At 38.6% G+C, this 15,590-nt stretch overlaps 1 protein-coding gene across 18 annotated transcripts in view; it reads left to right on the forward strand.

The window, feature by feature from the left end:
• CELF1 (CUGBP Elav-like family member 1) overlaps positions 1-15,590 on the forward strand; it is a 61,751-nt gene that overhangs the window by 21,457 nt on the left and 24,704 nt on the right. For all 18 annotated transcript variants that reach the window (XM_063398407.1, XM_063398408.1, XM_063398410.1 and 15 more), the window contains 3 exons: positions 12,778-12,965; positions 13,754-13,836; positions 14,242-14,290. In XM_063398407.1, the coding sequence (XP_063254477.1) occupies positions 12,788-12,965; positions 13,754-13,836; positions 14,242-14,290 (310 nt within the window). In that variant the 5' untranslated portion in view covers positions 12,778-12,787. The remainder of the gene's footprint in view (positions 1-12,777; positions 12,966-13,753; positions 13,837-14,241; positions 14,291-15,590) is intronic.

Consider the following 15,590-nt stretch of genomic DNA (forward strand, 5'->3'; position numbering starts at 1 on the left):
AACTGAGGTATATATATCATACTGATTCTATTTTGACTCTGGAGATGCTTTTTCAGAAATAAACTCTCTGATACTTAGATTGTGGTCCTGAGTAGCTTAAAAGCTAGTGAAGTTTTGCAAATGGCTGTTTATCCAGAGTAGGCAGCAGGAGTCCCAGCTTTGACTAGGAGAAAAAATAACTTACTCAGTCTCATTTGTCCTGTACCAGTAGTGATCCTGGAGCTTCTCTTGTTGCTTCTGGTTTTACCTCGCAGTGTATGTGGTAGGTTGAATTGTTTGTCTTTTCAGGGACACCACATCCCACTTCCATTCCACTCTCTTCATGGACAGTGCTGGAGCTGTGCCTGTGTAGCCTCATGCCATGGGGAAATGATGCCTTATTGTGTTCTAAGTTAGTGCTCAACATAAAAATTATCATTGCAGCAATTACTATTTAAAGTGTATAATGTACTCTCCTAGACAGCCCCTGTCTAGGCTACATTTGAGCTTTCTTAAGGTGACATGCAACAAAAAGCTTTCCTTTGGATAAAATGAAATGAGAGAGAGATAGTGACTTTTTGTAGTATAATATTAACTGATCCTTGTTTGTATCTGGTACTATTCATAAAAACAATTTGAGATTAAAGAACTCCTCAAAATGGCTTGTGCAACTGTTCTGATGGATGCAAATGACAATGAAACTTGAGACTTGTTGCTTTTAGTCCAAAAGGTCTCTTGAAACTTAGAAGAAGAAAATAAAAGGCTATCATAAAAATTTTAAATGTGTATAACTGCTATTCTAAGACATTTCAGTAAGGAGAATAATAATTTGTAGTTTGTTTCTTTGAGTTAAGATAACATATTACATTTCTTAAGTAAAAAAAAAAAGTGACTCTGGCCAGTTCTTAATTTAAGGTTTTAGTTTACATGTGCACAAGATGTGTTGCTTGCTCTAAACTTAAAGGCATTTTTGATTCAGAGGTTCTCCTCCTGCAGGTTAATATAAATAATATAAATATGAAAATCTTTGTGCATGGTATTGTCCTGGAATTGTATAGCTGGTTCTTTGTTGCCCTTGGCTCCAGCATGCAGCCATACAGCCTTCTCTGTGTAAATGCAGTCGCTTGGCCTGCTGTAATGCTTTATGGCATGTTTGGCTTGAGGACAAGCAGACTGCTGAGAGCTTTCCAAGAATGACTGGATTTCCAGGTCCTTACTAGAGGAATAATTTCTGGCTCTGTTTCAGTGTCAGAAGATTCTCCTAAAATGTGTAGATGAGTCCTTAAAAATCTGGTGAATATTGTAGAGATTGCAAAATGTTTTTTTCCAGTGTATCTTTTTGACTAAGTACAGAGCTGCAGATCCACATCATACAGGAAAGGACAGGAAAATACAGAGATACCTGAAACCAGATTTATAAATGCTGTGTTTGTATTGACAAGGTAAAAAAGTTGAAACATATTTGAAGTTTTCTGTTCCATAGAATAGCGTGCGGGATTGTTTCTTGCACAAAAAGATGGCCAGAAGTTTACCTTCAGCTATCTTGCTATCTTAAAAACAAACAAACAAAGAAACCAAACTCAGAGGCAACATTTACTGGAAAGAAAGAGGGCAAAGACACTCTTAAGTGGGATCTGTACCTTGCCTTCAGCACAAGATTACTTGCAAGCATTATATTCTTATTCTCTTGCAGTAAGGATTTGAGCATTGTAGTGCAAGTGTGATTTGTCCCCTGTATTTCTGTGTTTCAGGGTCTGAATTCAGTCAGTAAACCAAAGGGTGCAAGAGGAAAACTCAAACCTTGCTGCTGCCTTAAATGTTCCATCCTGTGTCCTGTCCTTCCACAGGGTAGAAATGTGTGTCCTCTCTTCTTGTACTCATTTCCTGCTTTGTCTCCTGTGTCAGACAGCTCCCTTAATTTCCTCTTACTATTGTTGTGACCAAGCCACTTTTCCTACTTTCTCAAGAAGTTTTTTCTGTCTGCAGTGCCAAAGTGTCTACAGGTCTTTTCAATCTCTCTTAGGTACTTGAGGTTTCCATAGATTTTTATCTCTTCCAAAGTGAAAGCATTTTTATGTTCTAGCACTGTGTTTATAAAAATTCAAAATGCTTCTCAACATCAAACTACAGGAATGTTTCCATATGTTAAAAAAATACTATTTTAAATTTTCTTTTATTTCTTTATTTTCTTTTTTGTAATTTTATGTAAATTTTCTTTGACATACCTTACTGTAGAGCTTAAGCAGTATCTGAAATAGACATTTCACATCTATTTACAAAAAAAAAAAAACCAAAACAAAACAAACTAGAACCTAGAGGTAAGGATAAAGAGCTGCTTTTTTTTTTTTTTTTTTTTTTTTTTTTTTTTTTTTTTTTTTATCTGTTATTGTTGTCTTTAGTATACTACTAGAACGAGGGGAAGAAATTTGTACATTCTGCTTTAAAAGCAATTGCCCTGGGATACATCAATGCTTTTCCTGATATAAATTATTAATTGTAAAATGTCTTGCAAAGAGGTTTAAGCATGTGATGTTTACTCCTTGTCTGCGATTTTACAAAATTAATTTTTCTAGGAAAGCTGCGTTGAGGCTTGTTGTTATCTCTTCTACAGGTACTGGTGCTGTAAGGGATTGTCCTGCATTAATTGCTTCAAATTAATTATTTGGTCTTTTTGCAGTTTGTTTGCTTATATGCTTTGTGTCTGGTACCTGTAATACAGTGTCTTCTGAGCCAGACTTTTGTTGTCTTCTTTGCATCACAGTAAGTTTGTCCGTGTGTTCTGTGCCTTAGTTTTAAATTCACAACTACAATTTGCCTCCCTCTTCGTTCCTGTAGTCTGAAAAAGACAAGGAAATTTGCAAAGTAAGCAAAATGTATCAGGGCAAGACAGAAATGTAACATAAATTTCAGATCACTATTCTGAAGGCAACAATTGAGAACTTTAATTACAAATTAAAGCTAGCAAAAGAAAATGTATTGCAATATAAGGAAAAGAAAACAATCCAGGTACCTCTTCTTATATTTCTATGAAGATTAATGTAAGCATGTAATGTATCATTGGAGTACAGGTATATGAAGGAGATAATTAAACACCAAAGAGAAGATGAAGTTTCTAAGAAACTGTCTTAATTTGAGGATTTTACTTACAGATAGGCGTATTTTTTCCTTCTTTCACTGAGCTAGTGTAGTAATCTACTGTCCTAATGCTGCACAAGTACTCTCCTTGAAAACAGGGTGAGTACATACTGTGCTAACTGAAGTTGTCTGTCACTGTGTACATACCACTATAGCAGACTAAGATATTTGACAGTCATTGGAGTTTTTTTTTTATGTAAAAGAAATAATTAAATAAATACAGATTCTGGAAAGAATAGTTGTGATCAAGGTAATGCTGTGAAGCCTATCAGCTTTCATATTCCCCATTGACAATAGGGTAATGAGAAATTTTAGGGTCAGAGGTGGGTGTTTTAGGTCCCTGTCAGGAGGTAGTCTCATGGCCAGGCTTTTCCATTTTTCTCTCTTTGGTAATGCCTGTGCCAGCCTTTGTAGCAGCATCACTGAAGCTGCAGACACAGCTGCAGCGGGTCAAGCACTGGGTTAGCAGCCTCATGGTGCTGTATTTGCTGACAGCTGTGCACTAAGACAGTAAAACTCAGGCTAGCATCATGCAGCTGTTCTGGCCTAGAGAAGCAGATCATTGTCTGCAGAGCTGTGGGTTACTCACATCGTAGAATTCCAGTACCCACAGTCCCGTCAGGATATTCACAGCACAATCCTGGGTCCCCTGTCAGGCAAGCAGATGAAGAGACAATGTATCAGAAGATGAGAGGAAAATTGTAGGCCACTGCCTTAAACTTCGTGGACTTCAGTCATGTGTTATAAGAGGGTCCTAAGACTGATAATTCAGCTACCAAGTTCTTGTTAGATGTGCTGTCAGTAGCAGTTACTGGCAGAGCAGGACCTATTTGCAGTGTGGGGTGGGGTTTTTTTGGCTTCTTGGATTTGAACAGATGTTGTAACCTGTTTCCTGGTAGATAAGCTCTCATATTGGAGAGCTACCGTCTGCCATTTGATTGTCCTCAGGAGTGAGCCAGATATTGAGTATAGCACAGATTGAATTTGTTCATCAGTTGTGTGGTGGCACAGTGAAAGCAATTGCAAGGCATCTTAAAAGAAGGGAACTGTGTATACTGGTTTCTGTCTGTGCTTTCACATTTCCTGAAGTCCAGAGATGTGGGGTTTGGGGTTTTTGTTGTGTAGTTTGTGGTGTTGGGGGAGCTGTTGGGGAGGGTTTAGTGTTACTTGCTAAAGCAAATGAATATAGTGCAGATATTTTTAATGACCATTTGCATTAAATGTGTATAGTTCAATTCTTGAGTAGCTTTAACAGGACAACTCTTCTCTCTCTTTTCTTTTCTTTTTTTTTTTCTTTTTTTTTTTCTTTTTTTTCTTTTTTTTTTTCTTTTTTTTTTCATGCAGTATGGTTTGTTTTGTCCTAGCACAAATGCATAGGCAAATTCCTGCTCTTTGGCATGTTTTAGGCCTAGCAGTGCCATTGCTAGAGGTTAATAACCTCTAGTGTTTCTTATCACCACAGAACTGACTCAGTGGTCTCTCTGTTTTAAGCTCAGAACCTCACCTGTTGTGATTTGTCTGGTAGCCTCTGGTGGGTCTCTTCCAAGTATTTGTCTAATCTGTTCTTCCATTCACATAAGTTTGTTGCATCTGTACTATCCTGCCAAGGAGTTCCAAAAAGGTACTAACCTGTGTGTGAAATACATCCTCTTTCTCAGAGGGGGAATGCTGTTGTATCAGTAGTTAGGATTTTGCTTTCTTAGCTGTCATTTGAAAAGTTGCTTTGGAGATAGAACCTGCCTGAGGTAGTAGCCACATGTGCCCTATGACAATTTGTGCAGCCATGTGCGTTCGCTCCACTGCTTGTTTGAAGTTAGAGGGACACCTAGACTGTTCAGACCAAGAAATGTATGGCAGTCAAAGCAGACCTGTTTGGCACCATCAGTTCCCAAAGGGAGCCTGCAAGAAAGATGGGAGACTGTTTACAAGGGCATGTATTGACAGAATGAGCGGCCATGGCTTCAGATTGGTAGTAGGTTTAGGTCGGATGTTAGGAAAAATTCTTTACTGTGAGAGTGATGAGGTTGCCTCCTCACCTGAGTGGAACAGGTTGCCAGGAGAATTTGTGGATGCTCCATCCTTGGAGATGTTCAAAGCCAGGTTGGATCAGGCTCTGAGCAACCTGTTCTAGTGAAAGGTGTTCCATGGTAAGGGGTGTTGGAAATAACTGAGCTTTAAGGTCCATTCCAACCCAAGCACATCTATGATTGTGTAATTGTACAGTTCCTTCTTGAAACACTTGAATCCGCTGTTCATGTTCGAATTAATTTGCCAGACCAATAAATATGTCAAGGCATTAAGTTCTTAATAATTTAGCATTAAGTGAAGGGGAAGTGAAAATAGAACATTCAGCTCTTGCTCTTTTCCCATCAATGTGCAACTAACTGTGAGCTGGTCTGTCTGTTGGCTGTGGTCTACGCATAAATAAACAGGGAAAAGTCATTGAAAATCTTGAGATATACGGGATTTAGTCTAAGAAGGTACAACATATCCATAGGAAGAGCTTTTTTAAAAAAATTCTGCTTTTGGTATGTATTGACATATTTATGTTAAGGGGAACCTCTCTAGTTGGGGGTTTATTGTATAGCAAACAGTATTCTCAGTTCTCAGTCCTCCAGGAAAGCTTCACTTGCCTCCTGGTTTGTCAGTCTGGAAATTGAATAGCTAAGGGAAGTTGCTTGGATTTTTGCATTGAGTTGGTACAAAGCTGGGAACAAAGCCTTCTCTTCTAACCACAGCTTTCAATACCTTGATTTCTCTCTTGAAATACCATTTTCAAGCAATAGGTCTTTCCTGACCACCTTAGCTCAGAACCTCTTTATCCAACAGGCTTACAGAGGTATAAAACTTTATATACTGCTTTGCCACCTCGTAGTATCAGTGGCTACAGAGAAGCAGTAACTTTTGTGTGTTTAATTCAAACATTGTCCTCCTTATCTGTTTTCATATGAAGAATTTGTACTGCATTTATTGATTTAGAAAGGTAAAAAGTTGTGACTAGGGACATGAGAACTGCCAGACTGGACATATTCTGGCTTTTGATTTCTTTCTGATAATGCCTAGTACTATGTGCATTAGACAAATGGGTCTGAAGTCTTTATTGATTACTCTGTGTTTAAAGATGAGGTTACTTAGTTGTTCCTTCCTAATGTTAACTAGAAGGTGTAATTCATATATGCAGTACTGTGAGGCAGATAACCCATGGGTTATCTGTTAAAAAAAAAGTTGGGATTTTTATATATGTACAGTAAATAAAAGTGGGAAAAATTGTAAATGAATTAAATATTTGTCTATGAATTGGTATTAAATATGTCTATGAATTTAGTAAGAATTGTTCCCTCTTAAGAGTTTCAATTTGCTTTGCTAGATTCCTGTTTTACTCCTGTAAACATAGGAAACTCCAGCTGCTTTGTGAATAGTGGGGAAGGAGATTCTGTGTGAAGTGAATGTTGCATAGCAGGAAGAACAGATAAGCATATGTATTTGAGGAGGCCCATACAAGTACCTGTATGCGTTTGTCTATCTTTTTATAAGCTTCACTGTTTAGAATTAATTAGAATAATAAATTTGTACACTTCAGTGCAAACTTTCATCTCCTTTTTCAAGAAAAAAAATTCCTAACTTTTCAAAATAAATTTTATGTAATTTACTGCCATAATTTGTCTTTACTATCAAAAAATGCTATGTTTAGCTGCTGTTTCATTTTTCTCTTTCTAAGAGTACTTAGGCAGAGAAGCCTCATCCTGTAAGCCAGAAGGCTTGGGTGACTTGCTGTTTCATCTGCTGGCAGAGAGCTGGAAGTCCTGGGGATTCTTCAGTCAGACGAAAGTTCATAATTTATTCCTTTTGAGCTTTCACAGAATTAATTGAAGTAGAAGCTGCAGGACTTCATTCACAAGCCAGAGAAGTAGATCAAGAATATATTGAGCTCAAAAATTTTTCCACAGAAATAGTTTGAGAAAGGAGAGGGGGGAAAAAGCTTATAGTAGGATCTGTTTTTAGAATTAAATTTACTAACCTAATTTGTAAAAATTCGTCTGCGTTTAGATCTCATTTATCTGCGCTCGGATAAATGCTTAAGAGGGGGCACTACGAAACTTCAGTATTTCCGAGGTAAAGGCAGTTGTCTTCCCCTCCTATCCCTTTTCTCCACCTGGGAACTTCTACAAAAGTTCATATAAATAAAATGTTCTTCAGTTAATTTAATTGGAATTGTAGGCAGTCCAAAAAACTTGATGTATTTTGATGGTAAATTCAATATTCTCAATGTGTCAGATTTGTGTACTCATAGTGCATAACAGTCAAAGAGATTGGCAGAGGAAGAAACTGCAGTTTTGGCAACTAGGTAAGGGGCTTTTTGTACCCAGTGAGGCATGGGAAGACAGTTTGGATTTCAGCACAGGCAGAAAACATTCTGACCACATGCTTACACGATCAACAATGAAACAACAAAATATTGACAAGCAGCTACTGTACTTTGATGCATGTAATCTAGGGGTTATCAGTTTAAAAACAAAACTGCAATTCAGCACCACTGTAAGAATCTGGATATGCACAGATAATACCAGGGGAAGTTTATTCTAGGGCCTGTCTCCTTCAGAACTTCACAGTGTCTGATTTCCCCATAGCCTACATCCTTTCCCATAGCTTGCTCTCACTGTGCTAGTAGTCCTTCAGCTTCAGATTTGTGTATGCTGAGTACAGAATGTATAAAATAAAAGATATTATCTTCAACTTTCAGAATTAATTGGTCACTAGAACTAGGCTTTCTTAGGAAAGAAAATATGATACAGGATTTTTGGGTTTGTGGTGAATTTGGGGGATTTTTTTGCCCTAGGACGTGATGTAATTCTGTAAACTTAAATGCCAAAAACTTTCAGCATTTGTCCTCTGCAGTCTCTGAGGAGCAGATATAGTGACACATTCTGCAGCATCATCTAGAACTTCAGATGTCTAAAAATTGAGATCTAATGTGTACTATGTAGACGTTTTTTAATGTTCATATTGTCAGATGAGCACCACATTTAAACGTGTAGCTACAGTCCATGGGGCTTGGAATTTCAGACATTGTTTCTGTTATCCTTTGAATAGAAACAGTCAAAGAATGGATCTGGAAGCCAGCAGGAATTTGACATCTGAGCAAAAAATAAGTGTGTTTAGCTCCCCTATTTTCCTTTCTTTGTGAGAAATGGTTAAGATGACTTCTGTTTTTTTTCTAATTTTAAAGAAACACTTTTTCCTCATTTAAGTCTTATTTCTGTGCAGTAGTGAAATACCATCTTTTTCCACTCTTTCTCATATTTTCAGAAGTAAAGTCTGTAAATCTTCTAATTTCACCAGCATTTGTACACTGTTTTGTCACTGAAGTGGCCAACATTACTTCAGAAGTATGGCACCCAGAGGCACTGAGCCTTGGCTAACATATCTTCAGGTATTTATTCACCATTCTAGTATTGATTCTTCCTTTCCGACAAATTGTGCCTATAAGCTTGCAGTTTTGTCATAATGGAACAAGAAGATAGGGCTTTGATTTTGAGGAGCAGAGAGATGGGGGAAAGGGTGAGCATAGGATCAAATCATAACGGTGTAGTGATTTTCTTCATAAACTAATCAATCTCAGTAACATTGTTAAAACTCATTTTCTAGACTATGTCGCCAGCATTGTCTTTCTTCAAACCTACAGTGAGCAGGGCAGCTGGGGCTGCTGGAAAAAGCTAAAAATGAGTGAAATATCAGAAGGAATGAGTTCTGGTCTTCCTGGATAGGGCCAGAATGTACTGGTTTGGTCTATAGATTCATGTCATCTAGGAATCACACCCTGTGGTCTATTGTTCTAATCATATAAATCTGAAAAGCTTTTCTCTGCAGTCTCATTTTAGACAAATGCATGAAATGGGCTCTAGGATCAGTTTAACATTTGAATATGATAAAGATAACGGGCTTTACTCAACATGGCATTTTTCAAGTTGGAAGCCTGTAATATGTCTAAAGGTAGATAGAACAATTTAATTTACTGAAAGCTGAAAAATTGACCTGTGCTCCCTAATGCCTATTTGCATGTTCTTAACAGTGGTGCTTAGCAGATAGCTTACACCTCTTTCTTTAAAGAGAAAGCTGTCTTGCATTTATCACATAGTAAGCGCATGCATGAAGTAGTTACTGTTGAATATCTGATGTGTGAGAAACTCATGTCCTCTCTTATTTTGCAGTGTATGCATCTTTTTGTATTACAAGGCCTAGCTCCTTTTAATTAACCTCACTGCTGGCAAAAGATAAGAAATGTTCTCTTTTCAATTTTTTTTTCAGAGGTTGGAAATGTTATTTATGAAAAAAACAATTGACATGCTGTAACTGCAAGCTTAAATAAAGCTGTGTGTACTGACCAGTCAAAATAACTGTAAATACATATTGCAGTCATTGACAGAGGAGAAAGATGTGATCACAGCTGCTCCAGCATGCAGTCCTTGATGCCCTGAGAGGTTATTTTGTGGTTATATCGACCATATTTAAGGGTTTTTGGTCTCACATTAGACTCCAACTAGCCATTCCTCTGGAGTGCTCCAACAGACCCAGCTACCTCTGCAGCACTCACTTCCCACAATCAAATCTTTCTGCATTTCACAGTGTATCCAGTTTTATGCAGGTTATCTCCCCATTAGTTTGGGTATTGGAGATTTAACAAGAAGCCTGTACTGCATATATAATGCATCTCACAGTTCCTTGATCAACATGCTTTGTCTGTTTTAATGATGAAGCAGCTGAGGTGTTCTGATCAGTGTTCTCAAAGATTATAAAATGGTTTTCAATAAATCACCGGGTTTTTTCCCTTACTTGGTCATTTATAGACTCTGCATATCTGAATTTTTAGAAAAAGTATTGTTTCTCAAACAAATTATGGTTTGCTTCTATAAAAGGAATCGCTTTTGATGTTCGGTAGTTGCTAAGGAATTTTTGAATAATCAGATCTTCCTAGCTTTCATTTTTTTGGCAGGTTTTGAGAAAAAATGTAGTATGGCATTTTTTGCCATAGACGGTGAGAGTGTCAATAGTAGAGGACAAGGTGAAGAGAGTGAAATGAGCTATTAAAAATGGTTATGGTGAAGGAACCTCTTGACTTCACAACTTAGTATTGCTGATTTGGAAAGTGTCTGAACTTCAAGGCCTTGGTCTGCCATTTTGGGAGACAAGGAGTTAGTTGGGGGTGGAAAGACTGGAGTTTGTATTCTTTCTGCTCTGTTACCCATTGCTATCTTCATGGATCTGACACACTGTTTATCTGACAGTGCACTCAGTACTGCTTCGCCAGGGAAAATTGCACAAAACAAGCCCAGTGCATCAGCATTTTCATTGTGTATTAAGCTGAGCCTCCCTTCACATGGTCACATCCCCTTTTTAATCTGGGATTCCATGTCCCTTTCCCAGTCCAGCCTGTTTCTGTGGTGTCTATTGCTGGTCTCCCTGAGCTTCTGTTTCTGTGGTTTGAGTGTTTTTTGTGTGGCTGAGTGTTAAGACCTGCAGGACTTTTGGAAGTGGTGTTGTTTGGGGGTTAGGCAGTACATTATTTAGTGTTAGTAGTTTGTCATAGACTGAGGTGATGGCTGCGTTCAAGTTGGATTTCCTCCCAGAGATGATGGTGGACCATTGCTCCTTAAATGCAAGCCCTGTGTAAGTACTTTCTCTCCATGTCTAAGTTGTAACTAAAATGGTATTTGGAATTGCTGTCTAAAACCCCTGCTGTCTGTTGGGACAGAGGGGGACAGGAAGCAGTTTGTTTTCTTGAAGAAATCCTAATGGTCATGGAAGATTGATGTTGGTTTCTAGATGGGGGAAATGGTCTGATAATTGTGGTGATAAGGACTAAGGAGGAATAAAGCTGTTTGATATTGTTTGTAGTACACTACAGGTGCTGATATTATAAAATGGATTATTGAAATCACTTGTGGGTAGAACGGTTTCTGTTCTTCCCTGTTAGTGACTCCAGACTGAACCTCTTAATTGGGAGTAAAATATTCCTTGAATACTGTTGAAGTCATATTAAGAGTTGCCCAATTAACAGGAGCCATGTTGTGCTCTTGAAGCTACCCATGGAAGGCAGAGCTGAAAATTATTGTCGGAGAGGGTAAGAAATTCCCAACTGTTTTTAACTGAAACAAAAAGAACTATTTTACATCTTTGCAAGAAGATTGTTGTTTTCCTTGAGTATTTGGAGAGGTGCTGACTCTTTCTGAGTGGAAAGGTGGAGAGGAATGAAAGGATTTATGATTATTCCCTTTCCTTTGAGGAAGAAGCTTCGTTGTTTTTGAGGTCTGTTCATACAGCTATAAAATTATGAGCTTTCCCTAACATCAGTTTTTCCTTAGGCTCTGAACAGCAGTGTTTTGATGGGAAAAAGTACTAAACCATACAGGGCTTGGATTTTTTTTTTTTTTAATCTTTTCAGGGGGGAATACAATTTCAGATGGGCAGTGAGAGGAATACTGTTACTACTGTTTACTATCACGTGCAATAAATAAACCATTCAAATTATCTTCAAAAGAACAAAGCAGAGATTAGGAGAACTGGCTACTCTGGAAGAAGATCACCTGTATTCTTCAACAAAGAGTTTGGGTGTGGGGGGAATCATTGTATAGTTGCTGTTCCACCCCCATGTCCTTTCTAGATTATGTAGGGATTGGTCAGCTATTTTAACCGACTAATCACTATAGCTACAATAGGATGTCATTACAGTCAGACTTCTGCAGTCTTGTGCTCTGGTGTACCAGGCTGGAAGTGCTGATAACAGAAATCACACTGCACCTAACAGATAATGAGGAGTCAATACAGGGAGCAGTGTAGGACTTGTCAACTGGCTGGGTGGAGCATAACACAACTTTATTAATAGGGTATAAACTACTCATTCATTGACAGAATGCCTTGACACCTACTGAGGATTCCTGTACTCAAAACTTCCGTGTTGTAGCCTAAGAAGTGACTTTTTTGTGTGCGTTAGGATCGTGACATTATTGAACCTGGCTCAGTCTGTGACTAACTGAATTGTCCAATCCCAGCCTTTTCATGTAAAATCTAAGCCTGTGTTTTTGCCAATTCTTGAAAGCTGCCTGGTTTCGCAAAGAGGTATTGCCTTGTAAACCTTTAAAGAAACTTACCATTGGATCAGTTGATTCTGTTGCTCTGTTTTAAAATGGCTCTTGTTTAAGATGGCACCTTGGGAAACAGTTACAATTAGTCTCATTTAAAAACCTTGTAATAACAATCTCTGGTTTTCAGTGATTACTTTTGGAATTTGTAGGTAGACTGAGCTTAGGTTCCTTACGGTTCTGGTTTCTTCTAAAATTTTACTAGTGGTTGCACTAGTAAACTAGTGATATTTCTCAGTTATCTCAGCAGATACATATCCTGTATCCCAGATGTTGACTACATTATGGGAACAGAGTTTCAAACAGCTGTGTAGAGTGTGTTTGGTTTCCAAGTATACAGCTTGGCAATGATGTGACTGCACTCTGGTATGCATAGAGGGAATGTGCAAGAGTTTCTCTTTATATTTTTGTCATACACATTTATATGTATGTAGATAATTATTTTTTCTTTAATTTTGTTGTAAGCATGCTTTTGTCTAGATCTGAAGGAAGATATAATCCAGAAATTCCTTCTTGTTTCTTGTAGCTCAAAGAAAATGAATGGCACACTGGATCACCCAGACCAACCTGATCTAGATGCTATCAAAATGTTTGTGGGCCAAGTCCCACGGAGCTGGTGTGAGAAGGATCTGAGAGAACTTTTTGAACAGTATGGTGCTGTCTATGAAATCAATGTCTTGCGGGACAGGAGCCAAAACCCTCCTCAAAGCAAAGGTGAGAACTAGGGAACTTCTCTTGCAAGACTTGGGGTTTCAGCCACTTTCACATAGTTGCAGTCTTCACTGTGTGGTTATTCAAACAGCCCTGTAGGAGCTCTGTGTGACCAGGTCTGCATGCAAACCCAGACTTTACAGAGTCTTTAAGTATGTTTGTCTAGTTATACTTGAACTTTGATCCAGTCATTATCTGAGCTCAGAAAAGTCATAATTTCTTCTAGAGCTCAGCAGTGATGAAGATGCTTGAGGAGTTAGGATTATAATTGCAAACCAGAACATCCAGTAATACTGTGTTGCTCCAGAGCATCACTGTGATGCTGTGATATGATCAAAATGTTGCTGGATGGGACACAGTTTCAGATAAATAAGAAATTGAGGTTTTAGTCGTTCATGTTCATCAAATGCTTGTAAACATTAAATCCTTACTAGATTTTGTGCCTGGATTTGCAGTTCAGTTATATGCAGTATTTCCTGTGCAGCTAGGTAGGGTTTTTGTACTTGGAAATAATTGAGTTTGAAAATGAGTCAGCCAGCAGATGTATCTGTTTGTTTTAATGATGCAGTGATGTTGGGTCAGTTATGAACATACTCTATTTTATTACACTTGGAAATCTTTTCTAAACTGTCACAAAGAGTAGCACCTACCTGTTTCAGTGCCTAGCCTCTTCTACTTATCATACATTTTGCGTTGGAAGGATGGAAGTGGGGCTTGCAATTTGTGTACAGCACTCCAAGATGGAGTGTTCTTTCCAAGATGGAGTGGCTAATATTTTGTTTCAATTGCAGGGTGCTGTTTTGTTACATTTTATACCCGTAAAGCTGCACTAGAAGCACAGAATGCTCTTCACAACATGAAAATCCTCCCAGGGGTAAGAGCAGAGCCCTGCTTTCTATACAATTCTGTCTTGTTTCTCTAAGCTCCAGCACCACTGAAGTACAAACACATTATGTTGCCCTAAAATAATACTGTAAAAAACTATTCAAAAGATCAGTGTTATGAGATCTATACAATAATAGATCTTATGGGAATTTTGGAGTACTTAAAAGAATTATATGGCAGTGAAGTGGATGGGCATGGCTCTTATAATACTGTGAGGAGGAATGATGGTATATAACTAGGAAAACCTTTCTTGGATTTTTTTTAGTGTTACATACACAGCTCTCTCTAGAGGCAATTTAGGCTGTAATTTCTTTCTTTCACAATTCTTATGGGATGTATTTAATATAGAATGAAGTAAATGTATCTGGGATTAAATAATCTTTTTACATTATAGATGCACCATCCTATCCAGATGAAACCAGCTGACAGCGAAAAGAGTAATGGTAAGCTTTACTAAAGTCTCCGTTTGGTGTCATTATTTGTGCTAGTCAGGAAGCTTGAGGATTTCCCTTTTGCCTAACAGCTTTTGATGAAGCCTTCAATTGGAGGCCTGTTTTTTTAAAAGAAAAAAGTGAAAACAGAAAGATGTGTTTTCAATAATAGGTAGTGTGAGTGATGTCTCTCAAATTCCATGACTCAGAGTATCTCCCTGCTGCTGCTTGTGGTAGAACCGTGTTGTCAGTTAGGGAAACATCCAGTGAGTTCTTCTTTGTACTAAGGTGGTTTAAATCTTTGTTGGGGACATGGACAGTGGGATTGAGTGCATCCTCAGCAAGCTTATGGGTGATGTCAAGCTGGATGCTGTGGTTGATACCCTAGAGGGAAAGGAAGCCACCCAGAGGAGCTTTCATGGGCTGGAGAGGTCAGCCTGTACCAACCTCACCACGTTCAGCAAGGCCAGGGTCCTGCAAACAGGGGTACAGGCTGAGTGATGAGTGGATTGAGAGCAGCCCTGAGAGAAAAAATGAATATAAACAGGCAGTGTGCACTTGCAGCCCAGAAAGCCAGTCATATCCTGGGCTACATCTAAAGGAGGGAATAACAGGTTCAGGGGGTGATTCTCCCTCTCTGCTGTCATGAGACCCCATCACAGCTCTGGGGCCCTCACCATAAGACGTGGACCTGCTCAAGCACATTCAGGGGGATGGACACCTCCCCTATAACGACAGGCTGAGAGAGTTGGGGTCTTCCACCTGGAGAAGAAAGACTCCAGGGAGACTTTCTAGCAGCCTTCCAGTACCTGAAGGGGGCTTACAAGAGGATGTGGAGGGATTGTTTATCTAGGAGTATAGTGATAACACAAGGGATAGCAGTATTAAACTGAAAGAGACTTAGATTAGATTTTATGAAGAAATTCTTTACTGTCAGGATGGTGAGACACTGGAACACATTACCCAGAGGAACTGTGGGTGCCCCATCCTTGGAAGTGTTCAAGACCTGTCTGGATGGGGCTCTAAGCAGCCTGGTCTGGTCAAAGAAATGAGGTGATCTTTAAGTCCTTTCCAAACCAAACTATTCTATGATTTTATGAAATCTAGAAATGCTTTTTCAGGTGTTTGTCCAATGTGAAGCAAGGCCTGTTGCAGCTAGGGTGGAAGTCAAAAATACTTGTAGCATGCAAGAGATTTTGAGAGTTTAACAGCAGTTCAGTGGAGAAGAAAAACTGAGTATTTCTGCACTTCAGCAATTTCAGTTGAAATAAGAATTTAGCGTCGACCACTGGATAAATGATCATTTATCCAT

Source organism: Prinia subflava, chromosome 5, assembly GCF_021018805.1.
Source record: "Prinia subflava isolate CZ2003 ecotype Zambia chromosome 5, Cam_Psub_1.2, whole genome shotgun sequence".
NCBI lineage: Eukaryota > Metazoa > Chordata > Aves > Passeriformes > Cisticolidae > Prinia > Prinia subflava.